Here is a 19927-nt window from a genome sequence, read left to right as displayed (position 1 = left end):
TTAGCCTGCTGGTCACATTTCCCAATAGCGATAAAAACGACCAAACCCCAATTTCTGTCTATCACAAATAATCACGACTCCCTTCCCTATATTGCCCCACACAATCACTACACAACAAGTTTTACACCTCACCGTCTCCTCCGTCGACCGTCGTCTTCTTCACCGCCGGCACCATCTCTCCTCCCTTCAATCGACTACAATTTTTCGTTTAATATCATATAATACTGACAAAAGAGGGAAGAAAACTCGAACAAAGTCATGGCGATGAGAGACTTGGTCACCGGTGCTCCTAGTTGTGGCGAACCTTCTTCTTCTTCTAATCCACTTGGTGCTCTCGCTAACGCACTCATCGGTTCATCATCTAAGACTCAGGTATATCGTAATTCTCTCTTCCTTCGTGAAACAGCAGCTTATGAATACTCAATTTGGACAGAAATGGATGTATGTTATTGTGATTAAGATTATATTGTACTTGATTGATTGATATATAATCTCATACATGAAGAAATTTGTTCATCCATGTCTTCTATATACTTGTTTGCTTACGTGGTGTTAAATTGCTAACGAATTAGTTAGATTTGCTAATTGAGTTGAGTTTAGTCGGTGAAGCATGTATAGATTTTCAAATAGAGAAAATCTCGATAAGGTTATTTTCTATAGCTGTGGTATTTTTGAAGCATATAAGCAAGCAACTTATTAATATTGAATTCAGAGTGAAATGGATGTATATAATTGAGATTAAGGTGCGGTATATTTATTTATATATACAGTTTCATACACTAAGAATTTCATTCACAAATGCTTTTCTAGCTGTTTGTTTGTTATGTGTTGGATTTTAAGCACTACTACACCAACATTGTGTATTTCCTTTAAATTGCTGGCTAATTAGTTCGATTTGCTAATTGTGAATCTGTGCTGATCTTTGTGTAGTTGAATTTAGTCCACTTCAATAGGCACATCACTTCTTCTATAGGTTGAAGCACATATAGATTCTCAGCTGAGAAAACATCGATAAAGTTATTGTTTGATTGCTCTTAGGATAATTTATGATTGGGAAGTGTTACAACTGTGATATTTTTGAAGCATATAAGCAAGCAGCTTATTAATATTAAATAAGAGGAAATGGATATATATCATTGTGTTTAAGGTGCAGTTGACTGATTGATTATTTGATATACAATCTCATACATGAAGAAATTCGTTTACATGTGTTTCCTCTAGCTGCTTGTTTGTTCCGAATTCCTAAAAATCGCTGATTTTTTTTTTCAAATTTGCTAATTTTGTATATGTGCATAACTTCATGTAGTTGAGTGTAGTCCATTCTAATAGGAAGACCACTTATTTTGGGTTGAAGTACCTATAAATACTCAACTATGTAAACCTCGATAAGGTTATTGTTTGGTTTCTCTTTTGAATGATTCTTGACTGGGAAGTGACTGATAACTATGATATCTTGGAGCATATATAAGCAAGCAGGTTATCGATCCCACTTTCAGACCGAAATGGATGTATTGTTTGATGCACATTTCAAGTAAATTGCTGATGAATTAGTTTAACTTGCTAATTGTGAATCCCAGCGGAGCTTTCTGTAGTTGAGTTTAATGTCTACTCTACACTAGGAATAGGCGTCTCGTAACGTCTAGTCTATACTAGCATCAGCATAGTTGTTAATTGTATTGGTTACACAGATGTATCTATACTGAAAAATTTTGTTGACAGAAATAGCCTGAGAAGGACAAAAGTGCTTAAATAACATTTCAGGTTACTTTTCGGGGTCGCCCAGTGGTTTGGGCTTGGGACTTCCATTGTTGGAGTTCTCAAGTTCGAAACCCCTTACCAGTGAAAGCAAGGGGTTTGCCTTTTGGGTCGAGCTCGTTGCACCGGACTTACCTAGTGTAGGTTACCTCTCCTACGTGGTTTGCAAGCTATTGCATAGGAGCGGGGGTTTTACCTTGTGCGCACCCAAAGGGTAGCGGCTGCGGATTTCCCTTGTCATAAAAAAAAAAAGACATTTAAGGTTCAAAGTGTATTGTGTGTAGATGTGTTATGGACTTGCATTAACCTGATTGATGGTTCATCTCTCTTACAGGAGAGGCTAAAAGAGATCCCTACATCAGTAAGTACATCGTCCAATGGCAACTTCCTTGCGGGTGTTGAAGAGCCATTTCTCTCGCTTCCAGGATCAGAGTTTGAACATCCACTTCAGCCTAATATTCAGGTTAATGTATATAGATGCTTGTGGGTTGTGGAGGGATCCAACTTTGAGTGCATTACTCATTTGTAATACAACTTTCTCAGGGTTCCCAATTCCTTCAAGGGTTCCGTTCTGCTGATCAAAATAAGCTTGCTGATGCTTGGGATGAGATACAAAGGCCTCAACTTCCTTTTCCTCATGGAAGTCAGAACATGACAAACATCCCTTTGGAGCATGCTCGGCTTCAACCAGATTTGAATGGTAACACTAAACAGTCTCTTCAATCATTACTTTTATGAATTTGAACACGACTACTATGCAAATGGGTTGTTGTGTGTATTTGTCAATATGGCAATGAAAAACTGTAGTAGAAGGATCCTGTATGTGTATGTGTGTGTGAATTATACCGTGGATGGAGGATACTCATATTTGATTGTTGAGAAGCCTATACAAGTTCATTTATTGTGCTTCAACTTTTCAAAGGACATGATAGATATCGATATCGTTAATCATATAGGTAAAAGGCACATCAGAGAAAATGATTGAACTTGTACCTGGTGGGCATTTCACATTTCCAACCTGGTGCTTTCGTTTTATTGTTGATAACTAGTGAATATCGATAAGTTTATGTGGATGGTGATTGCCAGTATGTGTGAAGAAAATAGTATGATATGAGGAACTAATTTCATGAACTTTTGTTGTATGTTCATATGAGTTTGATTGCATTTTCCCCAATCTAGGGCCTCCACAACAAGTATTGTCAAGCTTTTTGCACTCGTTTGTCAACAGCGGTCATGGTGGTGTTCCGTTTCGTCCTGCTTCACTACCATTATTAGGTTTATCAGAAGGTGACAAGCAATGCATACGGGACCGTAGCACGATCATGGCCCGACATTTTTTTGCTGGTAAAACTGAAGACTTCATAAATGGACAGGTTTGGTTCTAGCTATGTAATTCTACTCAATTGTTTTATTAAAAAAATTGCTACTCAATTTTGACATTGAGGTACTATCATTCAGTCTTAAATTCTGAACTATTTCAGATATCCATGAAAAAGTTTTCACCAGTCTTTTGTAACAGATTTTACCTTTTTTCGAACTAGAAATCTAGTATGGTATTAGAAGACATTGGTTAGTTGATGGAAGACATAAATGATAACCATCTCTTCCGTCTGGTTGTTCAGAGTAAATATCCAAAACAGAAAGAAGTAGCTTTCTTTGGTGATGTGATGTGTGAATAATGGCGTTTGCAATTTGTATTTTCCATCCATCAGAATATATTATTAGTTCTTTGTCACAAAAAAAAAAGAATTCATTATTAGTTGTGAGATTTTGTATATGTAAGTCTTGGCCTTTCCGAACTCATGGCAGTTACAGAAAGTCTCGTCTCAGCTCTTTTGTACTATAAAAAGGAAATTGATGGGGCATGGAATATGGTTCCACTTGTGCTAATGTGGGTTGTTTTGAGAGAGAGAAATGGAGAGCTTTTGAAGCTGTAGAGTCGATTTTCTCTCAGTTGAGAAGCAGTTCTCTACTTCGTTCCCTTATTTTCTTTTGGTGCTCATACAAAAGTCCCTTGATGTATAGAGGATTGCGTTGGAGTTTGTAGAGAATCATATCTTTTTGTACATTCTCTACTTTTTGCTGTAACTTTTATATAGGATCGTTATGCCATGTTTATGAATGAAAATACTTTTACTTGATCAAAAAATGAAGGAAATTGAAAGGTAACTAGGAAATCCAAACAGATGTGAGGACTGAGAAGAATGTGTTTTGTGAGCAAGAAATAACAATAATTGTTGTTTCAACTCCACTGACAGAATACTATGGTTTGATGAGCGAGAGAAATGAGGGTTGTTTCAATGGTAATACTGTACTGTGTTGCTTTGGTCCTTCAATTATTCAAATGTGCTAAAATGCGTCTGTGCTCACTGTTGTTTATCTATTTTGCTTCCTATAACTATTGTATAACTAACTGTCTTATTCATCAGGTTAATGCTCTATTGTCTTCATTAGAAATTGATAATCATGTTAGGGCAAGGGGCCCTGTGCCTGGAAGATATCCCGAGCTTGAGGAGTATTGGAATGAGTCATTAGCTATGAAACCTGTGCCTCATGTTGCAGATGGATGGATTAATGAATTTGCGCAGAACCGAGTAGGACATGCTGACCCCAATGCTTGGGCCCAATCATTTGAACAACAACATGGTGCTAATGGCTGGGCATCTGAATTTGAGCATGTAAGATAAAGAGAAGTATCTAGCTTTCTGAATGTCATGCGTGGTGGAACTATATTCATCATAGAATATTTGGATCTTTACTGAAAAAATACATATAATTTGGATACGAGTTCTATTAAGCTGTCAGATTAAACTTCTGAACAAAATGCACCCGAGCTGAGTAGAGAGTACAGTTATATGTAGACGGACACATGGTGGGAGGTGGATTAGAGAGAGCTTACTAATTATGTTTATAGCATTTGTATTCTTTAGCAGTCATAGACTAAAGCATCCTTATATAGAAGCAATACAGAAACACAGATGTTCACCTACGCGTACACAAAATCATGGATAGAGGTGGAAGCACAGACAATACCGTATTCAAATATCAGGGAGCATGCTCAGAGAACACATTAAGGCTAATTGTGTTTCATCTTTTTAATTAGGCGTGGCTTATATCACATGCATGTCAGAGGGACTCATGATGTCTGCTACCCTCTCTTTCCAATTTCCCTTTATCTTACTCTCATCTTTCTATGTTATCTGTTTTTTTATGGGTACAATTTCTAACTATTGCAGGAGCAATCCCAACTTGGAATGATTGGTCAAATGAGAGGTGCAAATATTCCTAATCTAGCAGCAATGGAACAAACACGCATGTTGGCCCATACTTTAGCTCAAAACAGTGACCCGAAATTTCAGGTTTTGTGCTAAGGCTTATCATTAGTGTTTATTGTTTGCTTAAATAAATGTTGTCATTCTTTTGTGCGTACTTTGACCGGTTATCAAAGCTTGTGGGGCAATTGGGACCACCCCCAAGTTAAGGGTTAGTATAGTACCAGAAGTGATCAACTGTTAGGTTCATCATGGTTATTTCGACATGTGCCACCTTCCATCTTTCTTTGCCTTATTGAAAGTTTCATATGTCTACACCTTCTTGTGCATGGAATAGGGACGTTTGAAGTAACTTTACGTATCAAAAGATCATCATACTATTCATGGAAAAGAGGGCCTCATCATGTCTTCTACCCTCTAAAGCTACACTTCACTTGCTACTTTTAATGCAACTTGACATGTTCTTCCATAGGATGTCTGCATCCCCCTTTATGTCTCATGCTCCCTCCTCCTATAGTTTTTCTAGAAACACTAGCTGGTTAGCTCCCTTCAACGCCCACCACCGAATTCTCGGTTGCTTACAATCCTCGTGGTTCTATCAATGTTCCAATAAGGATAAAGTTTATTTTACTATGACTACCCTCATACTTAAGAAGTTATTAGGTGATGATTTCTTTTTTAGAATAATGTTAGCTACAACTAATCATAAGCTAAAATTCTTCTAAAAAATCATAAGCTAGAATGAACTCTAGGATACTCTTTTCCTTCATTGTTCTTATTCCATAACCATATCCCTCATGGTCTAGGTTAAGGCGCTAACTATCGTTTATCACATGACCATTTAGTCTCCCCCTAAAAAGTTATGTTGGTTGCCTGGATTCCCAAACGAAGGTGTCCATATCTTCCCAAATTTTAGTTTTAGATTCCACAAACTAATCCAATTTGTGGAGCATATGTACTTATTAACATTGATTGTCTCATTTTCCCATACAAGAGTTAAATAAGGTTATCCTATCCTCATGTCCTGGTTCTACAATAGTTCCATGACATCTGTATTTTCATTGATCTCACAATACCATAATTTGTGTTCTTTCTTCCCTCTAGACAGAATTTTGCCTTGTCCATTTATTTTTCTGTAGGCGTACAATGTTGACTCTCATTTTATTAAGGCATCCAATATTTCTGTAGACTTTCTCGCAAAAATACCTTAATACTCCAGCTGCCTACCTGAATCTCTCTCTCTCTTGGACTAGCTCCTTTATCCTCATCCAACCACAATGCGGAACTCTTTCTTATTTTGCACTACATCCGCGTGGATGAGGCCGAGCCCGCTTATTTACCCATACCCGTCCATGATGTAGGGGCCCTTCCTGATTTTGCACCACACTTGGATGCTGATGCAGTGAAACTAACTTCTTTTCCTACAATTGACCATGATGTGGGAACCCTTGCTCATACTCCCTCGTATAACACTTTGCTTATTCTTCATCACACCTGGGTGCCAATGTGAAGTGTGGCTAGATGAGCACGTTCCAATGGTATCTACTATAGTAATGTGAGGATTCACTATAAATTGACTAAGTTTGTGTTAGCTGGCTGATAGCCTACTACAACCCTCCTTGTGCTGGAGATCTCCAAAGTTAAGCAAAAAGTAACTAATTACAGTGAGCCTAAAAGATCTATGCTGTTCAGCTTCTTCTATACAATGTTTCTTGCACCAAAAATAGAAAGTTGCTTGTAGTTTCATTTGATCTTCTGAGTTGTGTTGGCCCAGTCTTCACAGCATCTTCCATTCCTTTCTTTCCAATTGTCCCCAAATATTTGAGGGGATTACTCTCCACCACTACTTCCAGCGGCTTAACTGATCTGCGTATGCTCAGGCATTTACCAACTGGTCTCTGTTAAACTGAGGAACAAAGACCACAACTGTGAGGAGCAGTGTTATCAAAGGCGCGCTTTAAGCGCGCTTAAGCCCTAAAGCCTCGCTCAAAACATATTGAGCGCTTCGCCTCTTTTTATTTGCGCTTCAGTGTCGTCATCAAGGTTCTAAGACAAACCTTTCCTTGCCAATTAGCCTCTTATGAAGAATTGACACTAAACAATTGATATTTCACTTTATAATTAAAAAAATTCAATCTCATTGGTCATATATTTGTCATTCATGTTTATAATTAATAGTCTTGGACTAAACATATATATTTATATTTTTTCCTCCCTTTGCGCCTTTTTTCATTAAAGTCCACGCTTTATTTGCGTTTTGCGCTTAAAGCCCCGACGGACCCTAGAGCTTTTTTGCGCTTTTCGCCTTTGATAACACTGGTGAGGAATGAAGAAATAAATGATTGTTTGTCTCTCCTGCCTCATTGCACAACAAGCACCTATAAGCAATTTGAAAGTGCTTTTTCTGCAATATCTCATGACTACAAGCCTCCTTTCAGGCTTAGGATCGGCTATGTGAGCTACCTCACACAGGTGGCGTTCTGCCTGTATCAGGAAATGGTGACTACTAAATATCAAGTAAATCAGAAACTGATTGCTAACCTGAACCATCACAAGGACATACTTCCTATGTAATGAGGGTTGTTTAACAAATTGAGTAGAATATATCGAGTGGAGGAGATATTAGCAGATAAATATTTTTGTTCATTGGTTCATTTTTGTTTGTTTTTAATTGCATTTGTACCTGCAGTAGTATATGACTGGTTTAATAATTCATGTAGAATTCCAAGTTTCTCCAATTTGTATCCAAGATGAGTCGTGGTGAAATTTCTATTGAAGAAAATCAATTCAAGCCTGCTACAGTTTCTTCTGGGGATTGGGCAGCAGAATATGAACAGAAGCATAATGGAGGTCAATCATGGGCTGATCAGTTTGCACATGAGGAGGCAAGTAGAAGTTCTTTGCATGTGTTTTTTTTTTTGGATGTATGGATTAAAGCATTGAATGTGTTTATCTTATTCCAGAAGTTGTGGGTTATGTCTTATCTAGGATCTCATGAGTCATGAGTATGAAATGCGTTTAGATCTGTTGAACCTGGAATTTCCTCACCTAAAATGTTTTGAGATAATGTATAAGCTATTTGGAGGTTTCCTTGTTAAATTGTTGACTAGTTGTGTGGCAGTTGTTATTACTCTATGAGGAGAACACCTAATGTACGAGGTTTGAAACATGATTGTGGTTGCTGAATCTCCTTTAACATGTTATCAGCAAGTCCTTTCACATTGATGTTTGTACGCTTCATCTGTTGTTTTCAGCTTTCTCGTGGACCACAAGGGTGGGTGAATGAGTTTTCTGCTGAACGTGCGCAGCATGGATCTGTAAATGATGAGTGGGTAAGTGAATTTTCAAAGCTGAATGTAAATGATGATTGGGCAGATGAATTTGGGCGTCAAGTTGCTGAAGGAGCGTTTGGTGAAACCTCTGCTGATGGTTGGGCAGAGGCTTATGATGAGTAAGTTCAGCCATGCTCGAGAAAAATCTGAATTATCTGGCACTCCATTCGTGTTACTTTTCCAAGTACTGATTTCTGTAATTTTGGCATATTATGATTTTTTCCAAAATGAGGACCATGAATCACCTGTGATGAAAGAATTTCTCCTATTTTTTTGTTCATCTTCCTCTTGGTGATTTTATGCTTTTCATCCATCATTTAATCACGTCCGTCTTCTCTTGTGCTTTGCCCTTTTTATAAGGAAAATATGTTTTGAAAGGGGAAAGGAAACTCTATGCCCTCCTCCTTATCCCCTTCCGTGTTAGTACCTCCCTCTTTCTGAGGCTTTCCCCTTTTTTTGCCCATTTCTTTCATTTTATCCTTTTCTTTTTAAATCTGTATTTTCCTGGCAGAAAGTGGCAACCCAATTCATATCCATTGTTTCTTTTTATTTTCTTACCGCTATGCAAGGTTCATGCATTTCCCTGACTTTATTGCTTGGTTCTTTTCCAATAGGTATATGAATGAGCAAGCTGCTCTCAAGCAGCAATCAGACGCATCGAGGGGAGTTTATGTGTTCTCTGATATGAACCCTTATGTTGGTCATCCTAATCCTTTAAAAGAAGGGCAAGAATTGTTTCGTAAGGGTCTCTTAAGTGAAGCAGTTCTTGCTTTGGAGGCTGAAGTCTTGAAGAACCCTGAAAATGCTGAGGGTTGGAGGTTACTTGGCATAGCACATGCTGAAAACGATGATGATCAACAGGTTAACATTAGTTTAGCCATTCTTCGTTCACTAATCTTTATGCATCTTTCTTGAATCATTTCCAAATTAAAAAATTCCTATGCCAAGAAGAGGTTATAAAACATAAGGTCTTTTATTTATAGTTATCTTCGTATCAGATATTTCTTTAGCAGTTATGATACAACCCGGAAGATCCTGAGATGGTCAAAAGCCTAAGTTGCATGTCTGGTTCTTGTTGAATGATAGAAGTATGCTACATATGATTAGATAACATTGTAAGAAGGGTTCACCACCAAGTTTTTGATCTCTTTTTTTTTTCTTGACACGAACTTACCTTCAATGTGTTTGTTGGGTTGCCAAATGGTAATTGGCATACAAGACCCTTGAATCTGCGAGGTTCCCCTGAATCAAGCTCAAGGCATTATCTGTTCTACAATTTTGATTCCTAATCTCTATTAGACAGTCTCACCTATTGAACTTGTGATTTTAGTTGTTTCACTGTTATATGGTCTGTGATGCCTGAAGAATTGTGTGCATTGATTCTCTCATCTTTTGCTGTTTGATTGGAGATCACCTAATTCTGAAAATAGTTTATTTCCCAAGTAGCATCAACCATTTAATTTTGAAGCAAATGTGGGGAGTTGGTGCTGAAACCAATGCAATAATGATTCATGTTGATATGTTTGATTTGGATCCTTCTCTGTCTAGTGTTCCTTGAGTAAAAATGCGCAGCTCAATATGTTTGTAAGTCATAACATCATAATCATCTTTCACAGGCTATAGCTGCTATGATGCGGGCACAGGAGGCTGATCCCGCAAATTTGGAAGTTCTTCTTTCCCTTGGAGTAAGTCATACAAATGGTAAGTAGTTAGCTCAATGGCGGTTGCTTATTATTTCAAGTTTGAAATTGTAGTGGATGTGCCTTTTTTTAATAAGTGAGGGAAGCATAGTAGAAAGGACCATCCACCTTCAACTAAGAGATTGGAGTACTGAGTCGCACCACAGGAGCGAAGTGGAAAAAAGGCCACCGTTGACTCTTGGACGGGAGTGTCTGGGGTTCATATTGAAAAAATAATTAAGATCGGCGTAGATTTTTATAGGATACTGTTCAAACTTTATTGCTACTTATGTGATATAGGTTCCTAGTAATGATTGCTAACTGTACTTGAAACTTCATAAATAGAAGATCAAGAGAATTATTTTTTTGACAAGGAGACGAGCAAGAGGATTATTGTTTAGTTAATATAGTCATATGACGTGGAGCATTGAGGCGACTTTGTTTTGTAGTGGCTTTAATGTTCGATTACATTAGCATTATCTTTGGCCCTCTAGATTTATTGCTTTTTTTAGTCTCAAACTGAGTTCAGAAATGTTTGCTCCATGATAAGTACATAGCATAATTGGGCAATGGACATCCATTCTCATGAGGAACACAACAACATCCAGAGTGTGACTTTTTTATTAGATATTGTAGTTATCCTGATTTTACACGTAGTCTGTAATCTTTTTCTTGAAGGATTGTTAATTCTAGCTTATTCAAAAAGATATTATTTTCCTATTTTGTAATTTTCCAGAACTGGAGCAACAAGCTGCATTGAAGTATTTGTATAGTTGGTTACGCCACCACCCGAAGTATGGGAGTATTGCGCCTCAGGAGCAGCCCATTTCTTTCTATCATGCTGATGTAAGACTCCTTAGCTTCTCTTCCTCCTCTGGTGTTCTCCTTCTCATGTGGATACGATCCTGAAGTATTCGATCGCTGAATGTTGTTGAGGGTTCATTTTAAACTTGAAAGTACTAAAATGTAACTCTAGTTTTTGCTATTGTGGCCAATCTACTCTTTCTTGCCTTTCTTCTGCATCCTCTTTTTCTTTTGTCGGGATCGGAGGATGGAAGGAGTCTAGCATAGGAATTGTAAATGAAGGGCAACTAACTGAGATGTTTATCTTTATGTGATACAGGTAGCTAGATTGTTTACAGATGCAGCTCAAATGGCACCTGAGGATGCTGACGTACACATTGTACTTGGGGTGTTATACAATCTATCAAGAGAATATGACAGAGCTATAGAGTCTTTTAAGACAGCACTAGAGCTCAAACCTAGGGACTACTCACTCTGGAATAAGCTTGGTGCAACACAAGCTAACAGTGTGCAGAGTTCTGATGCAATATTGGCTTATCAGCAGGTATTCTTCATTTCACCTAATGAATACTCATTTTCCTCTATTTTGGACATCTAATGGTGAATTTTCCTGGATATATTACCTTGTTGCTTATTTACAACCTTACAAGAAGGCACCTATGATTTGGATATTGACCGTGCTAATACAAGTGTACTTCTATATAATACAGTTAGGGAATGTGTGGATATTCTTAGTTTTGACTCTTTGCAATTCTACAATGTAATTGCCCCAGGATTGGTAGCAGTATATTCGTGTGCTGAACTGAAAGATGTTACCCGTCAGATGAACTTGTTGTGGCCATCTTGGATCTGAATCTTTTATATACGTGTTTGAATGCTTCTTATGCACTTAGATGTGTACTTGAACTCCTTGTAGATGTATTAGTCCAATAGAGCAAGTATAGAATCTTAGGTACAGATGAAGCTGTAACTTTACTGTTTTGAGCTATGGAGAAGTTTTTGGTAGATCCCCACCATTAGATTTTTTCACATATGATGCCTTTTCTTTTGTATCATCCATCCTGTTTGTGTGTGCATATCCATATCTGTAGATTTGTCTGAAGAACAATTGATTTATTTACATTTCAATTTTGAATCTCAGGCGCTAGATATAAAGCCTAACTATGTACGTGCATGGGCAAACATGGGCATCAGTTATGCCAACCAGGTGATATTCTATGCCTTTGGAAGTTATAAGCCACACTTTACACTTCATTCCCAAGTTAATAGTAGTAGGCATGTTTTTCGAACTTCGGTTGTGATTCTGGTATTATCTGCGCAGTTGATCAGATTATTTTGTTGTTATCTATAAGTCCTCATAATCTTGTGCTGAAGTGCAGAGATACAACCATGATGTTGTTTCACTCATCCCCCCTAAAAAACAATTCCAATCATGAAGTTGTTTTATATCAATAGTTTCCCCGAGCAAAGGCAAAGAGACCTCTGATTGCAACATTCTCTCTCATGTTCCTGACTGTTATTCGCAGTGCAATGCTGTGTTCTTTTTTCATCTAGAAAAATAGAATTTCTTTTATACCTCAAGCTTAATTTATTTCATTTGTTTATAGAAGTCCATGTCGTATAATTTAATCATATTCTTTTGCATTCAGGGTATGTATGAGGATTCCATCCGTTATTATGTCCGGGCACTAGCAATGAATCCCAAAGCAGATAATGCCTGGCAATATTTGAGAATATCTCTGAGGTACAACATCACATGATGAAAATTCCATGTGTTTGCAGTTTCATTAACTGCGTTTTTGTTTAATCCTATTTTGTTTGGCAGCTGTGCATCTCGAAATGATATGTTGGAAGCATGTGACTCGCGTAATCTTGATGTTCTCCAGAAGGAATTCCCTCTCTGATATACTTTGGTCTTAAAATGGTGATATGAGAGTAGAAGCATTCGATTTTCCTCGTCTTAAAGGATTCCAAGATTCACAATCCTCTTTAGCCTTGTGGACTTGATTTGCAATAATTATAATCACTGTTTTTATAGCTCATTGGATCCCTCAACGCCTGCAAGCTATAATATTGTTTATCCCCTTGAGATCAGAAGTTAAAAGAGGACATGACAATGGTCCGGAACTAGCATAGTGCCAAGCTTACATCTGCCATCATTCAGTGATTGTATTGTAGGAATGAAATCATTATGTAAAGAAATAATAAACTATTGAGAAGGTGGGTTTTGGGTGGGGGTTTGAAGATATAAAGCCGCAAGAGAACATAAATAAGTGTAATGACAACTAGTGTAAAGTCGTATCTTGTGAAATGGTGTTTCATTCTGGTATCCGCCGGGGAAATTCCTCGACTATTTCGTGTTATATTTGGGAGTGTGATGGAACCCTTCACCAAACCAAAAGAGTTCTTCCCTTTTCTTGTTCATAAGAACTCTGCAACACTGTCAAAGAGGTGAAAGGTGATTTAATTTAGATGTTTATTCGTCGTCATTTATCATCGCAGTCACACAAGACTAAGTTCAAAACACACATAAAACTGAGGATAAATGGCAAGAAAAACTAGATATGTGCTACCTGGAGTGAATTAGAAGCTCATAACTGCACAAAAGGAAATCAATTGAAGTAGATAAGACAGAAGGGAAAGGGAAAGAAACTACACAAACAAATATTAGTCATTTCCTACTGATCCCTCTTTTATGGCCTTGCACACAGATTTAAGCAACAAATACAACTTTTCCTACCAAAAAGAATTAACAACTTGGACAGTTCATAAGAACATCAACAATCTGTCACTTTAGGCCTGTGTTGCTCTGAATCTTCAAAAGTCTGTCCAGAGTCGGATCTTCCAAAAGCTGCCACTTTTAGAGGGTCTGAACAACATAGCTTCAGGTTATTCGGCCATCTAATTTGGCAATTTAACTGAAAAGCTACACCTATAAGTCTCATTTACAGATCTCTGACAGCAGCAACAGGGGATACCAATGATATCGAGGCGTTGATGTCTCATAACCATTTTCTTCTCCAACTGTTGGACCTTCTTTCAGCAGACAAGAATCTAGGAAGACTAAGAAGACTGTTAACCCTAGTGATTCCCTCGAGGGCTGACCATTCATCGTCTTGTGCAGTTGAGAGGAACTCAGCGATACTTCTCTTAGACTGGCCAAGATCCTTAACCGGACGTTGTTCTTCCAGTGACTCAACGACTGGAACTATCTCACTGAGATCTTCACAACCGGCAGTCTCAGATGTTGAAAGAGCTTCAGTATCTGATCTTCCAACATTTCTATCTATAGTACTTGTCTTAATTTCCACATCAGGGGAATTTGTCAGCTTATTTCCATTTATAGTATTTGTCTTAATTTCAGCTTCAGGGGAACTTGTCAGCTTGTTTCCATTTATAGTATTTGTCTTAATTTCAGCTTCAGGGGAATTTGTCAGCTTATTTTGATCTTTTATCACCTTGACATCAGGTTTCTCAGGTGTTGAGTTTAGGTAAAGGCATACTATAGCACAGTCGTCGTTCTTAGATGTTGGATATTTTAGCCTCCATGCTCTGGTAGCACATTCAACAAGAGCTCGGCCAGCTGTTGCACGACTTGGAGCGGAGGCCACAATATTCACAGCTTCCTTATTAGAAAGGACATCCCAAACCTACATCACAGAAGTCAAAATATTAAGAATCCAAAAATATAAATGTGGTATCACAAAGAATAAGATGTTGTGTGTTTTCGGTATGGCTGAGGCAGGATTAAACAACATGAGACAAAGAAGAATACCCCATCAGTTGCTAGGAGGACAAACTCATCCCTTTCGGTAATGTGGTGATAGTACACATCCGGGACAGAAATTAACCCAAAATCTTTGAGACAAAAATCACCAAAGGCTCTGGCCATTGCCAAACCTGGAGAGTCGCAGTTTGGCAACCACACACGTGCAACCTCTGGCTCATCTTGCAGTGCAAAAACCCTTCCTTTACATTTATGGATTCTAGCAGCTTCTCCTACAAGCAGAAGACAGAAACTACTGAGTTCAAACAATTGAAATAAAGATTTCAGCTTCAGCTAATGTGCACTGTGTGTTGGGTGGGGCGGGGAAGAGAAAGAGACAAACAGACTTGGAAGATTAGGCTTCAAATCTACTGTCAACTGTACAGCCATTAAGGAGTTGTCTTTATCTCTTGTTGCCAAAACTGCTCTCGAGTCACCAACATTACCAACAAATATATCCTGGCCCTGAGGACATTCAGAAGATTGGTTATATCCTCTTTCAAGATGCTAAGCAATTAGTGATGCAAATATAACCATGCTAAAGCAGAATCATGTGCAAACCTACCAACTCAATTGATATTATTTTCTGAAAGTATAATGTTTCAACATCATATCCTGGTCAACAGAGATATTCATCAATCCAAAATTCTACACTACTTCACGTATACACAGTCATGAAATAGTTGACTAAAATGCACTTTCCAGTTTACAAGAATATTTTTTGAATGTTCTCACTACATATTGGCATATATATACTGGTTGCAGAACATGAATTCAAAACAGTAGCCAACTTATTTGTAAACAACAATAAGAAATAAGCTCACATCAAACACTGTCTGTAGTTCATCTTAAGGTGCAAGCCACTAAGACTATTTACAGGATCATGCTGAATATAACTTGCCCAGTTCAAACTGAACATGGAAGTAGAAGTATACTATAAATAAATCATCAAGCAGAAAGAGAGAGGCCCATGTATAAAGTGTAGGTCCTCCTCTATATAGTGAACTCCATCTCATGTTGATTCATAATACCAGTGTGTTAGGTCTTTAAATGTAAGAAGAGAATATGAGTCAATATACTACAGCTTCATGTTTAATCCAACCTATGCAGTCAATAAACATCAAAATGAACTTCTTTTTTCTGGCCCTAAGAAAAAAATGGACAAGTAAAAGTGATAGGCCAATTATAGGTGAGGATGGTTCTTTTACTATCAGCTCATTCTATAAAATACTAAATGCTATTCAGCCGGTGTAAGCACAATAGTGGTCTGGGAGGCTGATCTGGAAGACTACAGGCCCAACGAAAGTTACCTTCTTTGGTTGGTTAGTGTCTCACAAAGCGTGTCTAATGCAAGAAAAATTGACTTGGGAGGGACTGAATAATGAGCAGCAGATTCTATTTATATGAAAAAGCTTGAGAATCTGGGGTTCATATTTTTGTGCGCATTGTGAATTTTACTTGGCAGGAGTAAACCACGTTCACATGTAACTTTGGCGTAAGTATAATTTTAATATTGAATGATTTACTAGAAGAAACTATTTTATACATGCACTTAGATACTGATGCACAATGATTCATACCATGCATATTGGACAAGTATGGACCACACTGCTTTCCAGCCTCAAAGAAGTTACACTAGTTTTAAATGCATCAATTCTAGCTGAAGCTAAAAAGAAACCAAGATTATGGTAACTACCTGCTTTACCAAAGTAACAGCAGTTGATCCGCTGCAGAAACAGTCAATTGAGGGGTGTAACTTCAGTTCCTTATCCATTGATCTAAAAGCCCTTAATATTGACCTCTTAATATGTAGATGGATTTCTGGGAATTGTACATTGTTCTCATCTTCCACTGATTCAACCAAATCATCATCCACAATGTCGTCAAAATGTAAGCCTCCATTAGTATTTCCATTCTTGGATACATCATTTAGATCACTACAGGATTTAGTTTCCCATTCTGATCGCAGCAAGATTGGAAGATAATCTCGAACTTTACTGGCAACCATATGACCATGAGGACCATGCCCATCAAATACTCCACATAGGGTTGTATCGCTTCTCGAACAATAATTCTATTGTAGAAACATTCCAACCAAGTCATAAACTGACCCAATAGACAAGAACAAATCAATTTATCATTTGTCAAATAACAGATTAAACAAAACACAAGAGATAATAACTAATGTTTTTTTTTGGAGAAGATAACATGTTACAGCATATTATAAGAATCATCACCACAACGTTTGTGCTGGAAACCAAAAGGAAGTGGTTACAACAAAAACAAAAATCACAATCCTTGCTCTTCTTACAAGGATAATAGTTTTGCTTTCCAAATACGTAACTTTCAATGCTCAACAATGCAACGAGATTAAGCAGAACTCAATTAAATTGCGAAGAGGGCCCGGGGATAAAGATCTTCGAGTAAACTACCATTTGGTGATTGGTTATATGCAGTAAAGTTGTTTTTCTAAGACAGCTATCCCACCTGACAAATCAAAGGAGCATATGAACAAAAAGACATGTGTAGACAGTTAAAAGATACAACTTTTAGATTCATGACTTCCAACATGATGCAGTCAACGAGCCACAACCCAAAAGCAAATAAAACGGCACTAGAAGAAATAGAGCAGTCTGGAAATTTAAAGCTAAAATGAAACTCAAGAACCAAAGGATGCTACTTAAAAGGAAGCTCAAGCCAAACTAAATAGAGAGAAAAAATATCCATCACCGAGAATGAAAAAACTTGAAATTTGTCCATTTTCAGATTATTCATCATTTTACTCCTCCCTAATCAATCTCTGATGAACTCCTATGAAGATTCAACTGTTAACACTAAGTGGGATTCCATTTTGACATATACAGTGAAGCATAATCCTTTAAATAAACTCAGCACTATTCATCCGATTCAAATCAGCATAATGAACTCCAAAATGAAGCCCATACAATTACAGTAAGCAACAACAACATACACGGTATAATCCACAAAGTAGGGTCTGGAGAGGGTGATATGTACACAGACCTTACTCGTACCTTTGTGGTAGAGAGATTGTTTTCAATAGACCCTCGTCTTAAAAGGGAGGGTGAGATGTACACAGCCCTTACTCGTACCTTTGTGTGGTAGAGAGATTGTGTCCAATAGACCCTCGTCTTAAAAGGGTATAACTTTAAGCATACACATCAATCTAATTTCATATTTGACATCGTAAGTATCACCAAAATTCAATTCTACACACACATTTAGGTGTTAATAAACAAATAGCAGATTCACACTCAAGGATGCATCCAGACTCCACAATGGTGAATATTACAGGTACATTAAGTGGATTGAGAACCATGAGGTCTCAGGTTCAAATACCAGCGAAGACAAAAAAACTAGGTGAGTTCTTCCCTTCTTCCCATTTGGCATAGCCTTAGTGTACGGAGTTAGCTAGTGCCTATTACTAGTGGAACTTGATAGGTGGCAAGTATCACATCGAATAACTCAAGTTACACGCAAACTGTTCCAGACACCACAGTTGTCAAAAAATTAGGGAAAACAACACACATGCACCATTTCATCACCCACAGAGTTAAGTAAACAAACCTCCCAAATGATCATGGCATCTTGATTGATACCTTTTTTCCCTTGCTGTGTATATAAACAACCAACATTATTAGCACCATTCCCAATGAACCTTCCCGGAATCTGTTGAAGCCCTCTCTCCTCAGCTCCTTCTCCTCCTCCTCCTCCGCTGCTGCTCAACTTACTGATAAATGTACTAAAATCACCATTAGAACTGCTCTTCCTCAACTTCAAATCAATTTTTTTGCTCTCATTCTTACTATCACAGTCCTTCTCCTCACTCTTCTTCCCTTTATAACTTGAAGAATAGCAAATCCCCATTTTTTTGCTTCAAAAAACTCAAAAATTCACTACAAAAATCTTAATTCATATTCATTTTGTACTGATTCTTATAAAATTAACAGAATTTGTTAATCAAATTGTTACAGAAACCCTAGAAATCAACGAAGATCAAAATGATATTCAAAAAAAAATAATCAAAAATTACAGATAAAAACAGATGGAAAAAATAATCAGGTGAGGGTGTAAAGTATGAGTAGGTATAGAATTTATGAACTGTTTATGTTTAAATATATTTTAATTTTTCGAAACTATAGATTATATAAATATAAATAAATAAATTTAATTTTTTTTGTTTTTTTGCTATAAAATATTTAGTTGGTCGTGTGTGCTGTTGAAAAGTAAATATTTGAAATTAAATGAAATTTGGACTTTTGTTCCTTGGGTCCTCAGTCCGCCAATTATTAAAGTTCTGAAAATTACACAACCAGTCCCACTAGTTTATATATTTAGTGAAACATCCTTTTTATGTTTCCAAATTGACATTTTGCCTCATAACTTTTATAATTAGAAATAATAGCGGGATAACTTTTTTATTCGAAAGTGGTTATTAGGTAAGATAAGTTGTTGACATGATTATAATTATATGATAATTTTGTAATCTTGGTAGCTACTTGTATTATATATATTGCGTGTTGTGATACTGTAATATCGGTTAGATAAAGTAGTTAGAATAGTGAAGAAGATTTAAAATGAATATAGCGAGAAGATTAATTTATATATTTACTTTTCATAAAGTAATGTAGATTATATATAGACCGTAGTTATAGATATTAAAAACGGGCATAAGCTACTACTAAAAAAATGCTAGTTAGTCACGAGTTTTGTATGTTACATTGTATCAAATTCTAGTTATTTACTTTTAACGTTATAGAGTTTGTTATCTTAAAAATCTACTCTGACATTTATGTGAACATAAAATTATGTTATCAAATATATATATATATATATATATATATATATAGATCTAACCACTCTATTATTATATGCGGTGGCGTAGCCACATAGTGGTAAGTGTGTCCATTATCGGAAAAAGATAGCATATATATAAGTAAAATAATATCGAAAATGGTTAAATAACATTTTTTGGACATCCTTAATATAGCAAGCTGTTATTTTTGGACATCCTTTATGAAATTTCTGGCTCCGTCACTATAAATATATGTATATATATATATGTGTGTATTACTTCACTTTTAATAGAAATATAGAATTGAATTTAAATTATTAAATTTTAGAGAATATATAATTATAATAATGGATTCGCTCCGATAGAACAAGACACTAAAAACTACACATACTGAGTTGGCAATATAATTATTTTTTAATTATTACTATGTGATAAAGAAATTAAAATATACAGTGCATGACAACAAGAAATTGATCATTCAATGCATATCATATATTATTATTGTT

At 36.8% G+C, this 19927-nt stretch overlaps 2 protein-coding genes across 2 annotated transcripts; one reads left to right on the top strand and one right to left on the bottom strand.

Annotated features, from left to right (window-relative positions):
* LOC107002196 (peroxisome biogenesis protein 5) lies at nt 1-13203 on the top strand. Its single transcript, XM_015200114.2, has 15 exons — nt 1-372; nt 2090-2218; nt 2299-2455; nt 2935-3128; nt 4185-4433; nt 4992-5114; nt 7748-7912; nt 8282-8478; nt 8974-9220; nt 9976-10060; nt 10775-10884; nt 11162-11386; nt 11984-12049; nt 12492-12586; nt 12668-13203. Exons 1-15 carry the CDS (start codon nt 259-261, stop codon nt 12744-12746), a joined length of 2235 nt encoding a protein of 744 aa, XP_015055600.1. The 5' UTR covers nt 1-258; the 3' UTR covers nt 12747-13203.
* A 237-nt stretch (nt 13204-13440) lies between these two features.
* On the bottom strand, nt 13441-18728 carry LOC107002197 (probable protein phosphatase 2C 6). The gene is made up of 5 exons (XM_015200115.2): nt 18194-18728; nt 16305-16682; nt 14956-15073; nt 14618-14841; nt 13441-14492 (listed from the first exon to the last, which is right to left on the bottom strand). Exons 1-5 carry the CDS (start codon nt 18491-18493, stop codon nt 13845-13847), a joined length of 1668 nt encoding a protein of 555 aa, XP_015055601.1. The 5' UTR covers nt 18494-18728; the 3' UTR covers nt 13441-13844.
* Between the last annotated feature and the right edge of the window lie 1199 nt (nt 18729-19927).

The sequence above is a fragment of the Solanum pennellii genome, chromosome 10 (assembly GCF_001406875.1).
Source record: "Solanum pennellii chromosome 10, SPENNV200".
NCBI lineage: Eukaryota > Viridiplantae > Streptophyta > Magnoliopsida > Solanales > Solanaceae > Solanum > Solanum pennellii.
Note: the sequence above shows the minus strand (reverse complement) of the source record. Positions and strands in the feature narration are given on the sequence as shown.